The 3,515-nt window shown below is 46.6% G+C and overlaps 1 protein-coding gene across 1 annotated transcript; it reads right to left on the bottom strand.

The window, feature by feature from the left end:
• Nucleotides 1-302: 302 nt before the first annotated feature.
• Nucleotides 303-3,515, bottom strand: LOC147648452 (relaxin-3-like). Its single transcript, XM_086867968.1, has 2 exons — nt 3,220-3,515; nt 303-1,008 (listed from the first exon to the last, which is right to left on the bottom strand). Exons 1-2 carry the CDS (start codon nt 3,434-3,436, stop codon nt 641-643), a joined length of 585 nt encoding a protein of 194 aa, XP_086724094.1. The 5' UTR covers nt 3,437-3,515; the 3' UTR covers nt 303-640.

Below are 3,515 nucleotides of genomic sequence, written 5' to 3'. Positions count from 1 at the left end.
GAAGAAAGAGGTTCAAACTGGAAGAGGGAGAATTTAGGTCAGATATTGTGGAAGAGATTGTTCCCTGTGAGGGTGGTGAGGCACTGGAACAGATTTCCCAGGGAAGCTGTGGATGCCCCATCCCTGGCAGTGTTAAAGGCTGAAGTTGGATTGGGGCTCTGAACAACTTCATCCAGTGGAAGATGTCCCGGCCTATGTCAGGGGTCATGGAACTGGGTGACCTTTAAAGTCCTTTCCAACACGAGCCGTTCTATGATTCTATATTCATTCTTTTGACAGAGGAAGAATAATTTGGCAACACATAGTATAATTACATTTTAATGAAATATTGAAGTTCTTCTTAAAGTGTTACAAAGATATAATACATCCATAATATAAGTGTAAAGGCTCAACATTAAAATGAAAAGACTTAGTAAAAAATATAGATCAGAAGTTACTGCAGCCAAACAAACTCATTGCAATTACATTTATGTTTTGCTTGTTTTGTTGGTTTTGGGGTTTTTTAAAAGAAAACCAGCTATATTGACTGGCACATATAGACAAGATAAAACACAGCAAGAGTTTTTTTTCCCTCCATGAAGTAATCAATCGAGTAGTACTGCAACAAACACTGATTTCATGCACAAGTGTAGAGAGGATCTTAAACTCTGCATATAGTACTAATTTCAGCTTTTGTACAGCCCCATTTGCAACACATTCCTGCCAAACCCAGAGACTCCCGTTTTCTTCTGGGATACCTGGCCCAAATGTAGCTGCTTAATTCCATGGGATTTGCATTTTCTGTTCCCCCCCTGTCCTTCTGAACAGCTTCCTCTACCTGGCGAACAAGTTTTTTTAAGTCGCCTGCCAAAGGTACATATTCATTATAGTAATTCAAACTATACAAGTCCTTAAATGTTTCCCATCCAGGAACTGGGCTGCTTTTCTGCAGCTGCTCTGCTTCAGGGTCCAAAGCTGATTGCAGGTTGAAGCTTCCCAGTAGTTTGTTACTTGCTGTTTGTGCAGAATCTGTTTTAAAAAGAAGAATTATCTTAAATTCAGATTGTAGGAGCATCAAAAGGATTACACAGCTCTAAGAAACAGCAACAAAACCCACCCAGTTAGTAATAAGTGAGACACTATTATGAAGGAGAATTGTCTGTATTTGAGTCTCCACACCATGACTTACCTGTAGCTCACTTTTAGCTGAATCTACATTTCAAAGTCTATACCTGTTAGACATGCAGAGTACACAGAAACAGCTGTAACTGAATAAAGGCATCCTGTCACAACTGCAGTGTTATTGATAGAGAAGTCTCAATTTTCCACAGAAACTGAATTTTCTTGCAAAGACATATATCCGGAAACACCACTGAGCTATGTGCCTGATGAATTAGATCAGACCCCTCCTGTCCTGTGCACAACCATACAAACTAGCATTGTGTGAAGAACAAATGTAGTAAGGACTAAATAAGCAAAGATTGCATGCAAACTGATTCTTAGATTGCATTTTTCTGTAGCTGTTTTTAAGTGATGCTTTTCACTCATTTATTTCACTTCTCAAGGCATATCGGGGGCTTGCAGAATTTACTTATGGCATGCCTCATCTGACTAAATTGTTCTCAAAAACCCAGTCCTACTTCATTACACCTTACACTGTTTTCCCCTTGATTTTACTTCTGCAAAGCAACTGGCATTGCTTACTTCAACTAATGTGAAGAGAAACAGCTTCTTCAATTCTTAATTTTAAAATAATTCAAAATAAGTCTCTGTCTTGTGATCTTTAGGCTGTTGATATAGTTATTTTTTTTGTTCTGAAAGTACATGAGAACATCCAGCAAATTTCATATTTACTTAAATATGGCTAATTAGTATATAGAACCTCATTTTCATATCATTCTTCATCTTTTCATCACCTATTTTCAGAATGGTTGCCCAAGTATGTGCAAAAACACAGCCACTTGTAGCTACTTTATTAATTAGACTTTGACTGCTATTTAATAGTCTTTTGGGATGGAGAAGTCTTCTGAGACATCTGGCAGCATAGTGGAGGCTCCTTAGTGACTGTTGTTCTCAGAAGCTGCTGTTAATAAAAAGGAAAGCAAAATTTGCTGGGAAAGAGCATAATCCCCACAGAGGCTGTATGTAAGTTATTTGTTATCATTACAAAATTTATTTTTATCTTTTACTCAGCCTGTTCGGGGGTGGGGGGGGGTGGGGGGGGGAGAAAAAGGCAAAAAATAAATTCTCAGAAAACCCAGAATGCTGGCTTCATTAGTTACCTTAAGTCTTAGGTTATTTCACTAAAGTGTGTTTAATCAGAAAAATAGAGAATCTCTTCCATTGCACGTTTTAGCCATAATTCCAGTTTCTGTCTTTTTAAAAAACGTTATTTTTTCAGTTTTCAAAATATCAATATAAATCAATCACTTAAATTACTGTTACATTACCACAGTTGGACAAGACAGCCCAAAAGACACCTCCTAACAATTTCTTAATATATCGGGCTTGGGGCACGCGGCAGCAAAGCTACGAGGGATGTTTTACCCAATATTAACTGTTTCACCGTACAGCAGTTCTTGCGGTGCCGATCGTAACCTGAAGCACCAGAGTCCATCCTCCCACGTGCCGGCTCCTTGGTGCAGAGCAGCACAAGGGAGCACTGATAACATCTCCCGCGGTTCCCCATCCGCCGCTGTCCCGCACGTCCCGGGAGCTGCCGGCCCGGGGGGAGCCCCCGGCACGAACCCCGCTCCGTTCCGCCGCCCGAGGAATTACGGAGCCTCGGGAAGGGAGAGAAGCCATAGCGACAGGCGTTCTCCACAGCTCCCCGGGGCGCATCTGTCCTCCCCACACGGCCGAGACAGGGGAGAAGTGTGCTTTTGTGGGATTTTATAGCAGAAGCTCCTCTGCAGCCGCGCGGCATCTCCGAACTGCAAAAACTTTGCGGATTATGCCGGCAAACGATGCCCCAGCGCCTGCCGTCCCTTTCCCTCTGAACCTCAGGGCGTCCTTCCAAAAGTCTTGGAAATGCCAGCCTAGGATCTAGAGGGAAAGCGAGAGAGGGACGGGGACCTTCCCTCCGCGGCTCCGGGCGGGGGCAGCGAGAGGCTCCGCGGGGCGCTCGCCCTTCCCCGTTCCCTCCCGCTCTCTCCATCTCTCCTGGCAGGCCGTGGCTCGGCAGCGAGCCGAGCGCCCCGACAGCCGCCTGCCCCTCGGCCCCGCTCCCGGGACACTCACCGGCCGCGGGCGCCGGCTCCACCGCCAGCAGGGAGAGCCGCTTCCAGCGGGACCCGCCGCAGGTGAAGATGACGGCGCGGATGAACTCGCGGCCGCACAGCTTCACCCCGTAGCCGTCCCCCTCTCCCGCGGGGGGCACGGCTCCGGGCTGCCCCGGCGGGGCCGCACACAGCAGTGCCACGGCGGCGCACAGCAGTCGCAGCTTGGCCATCCCCATCGCGCCGTCCCGGTCCCGCGGGCGCCTTCCCAGCAGACCCGACGGCCTCCACGACACCCCCGACCGCGGCGTCCAGCCC

The sequence above is a fragment of the Cyanistes caeruleus genome, chromosome Z, assembly GCF_971803275.1.
Source record: "Cyanistes caeruleus chromosome Z, bCyaCae1.hap1.1, whole genome shotgun sequence".
NCBI lineage: Eukaryota > Metazoa > Chordata > Aves > Passeriformes > Paridae > Cyanistes > Cyanistes caeruleus.
The sequence above is the reverse complement of the archived record's forward strand: the minus strand, read 5'-3'. Positions and strand labels throughout refer to the sequence as shown.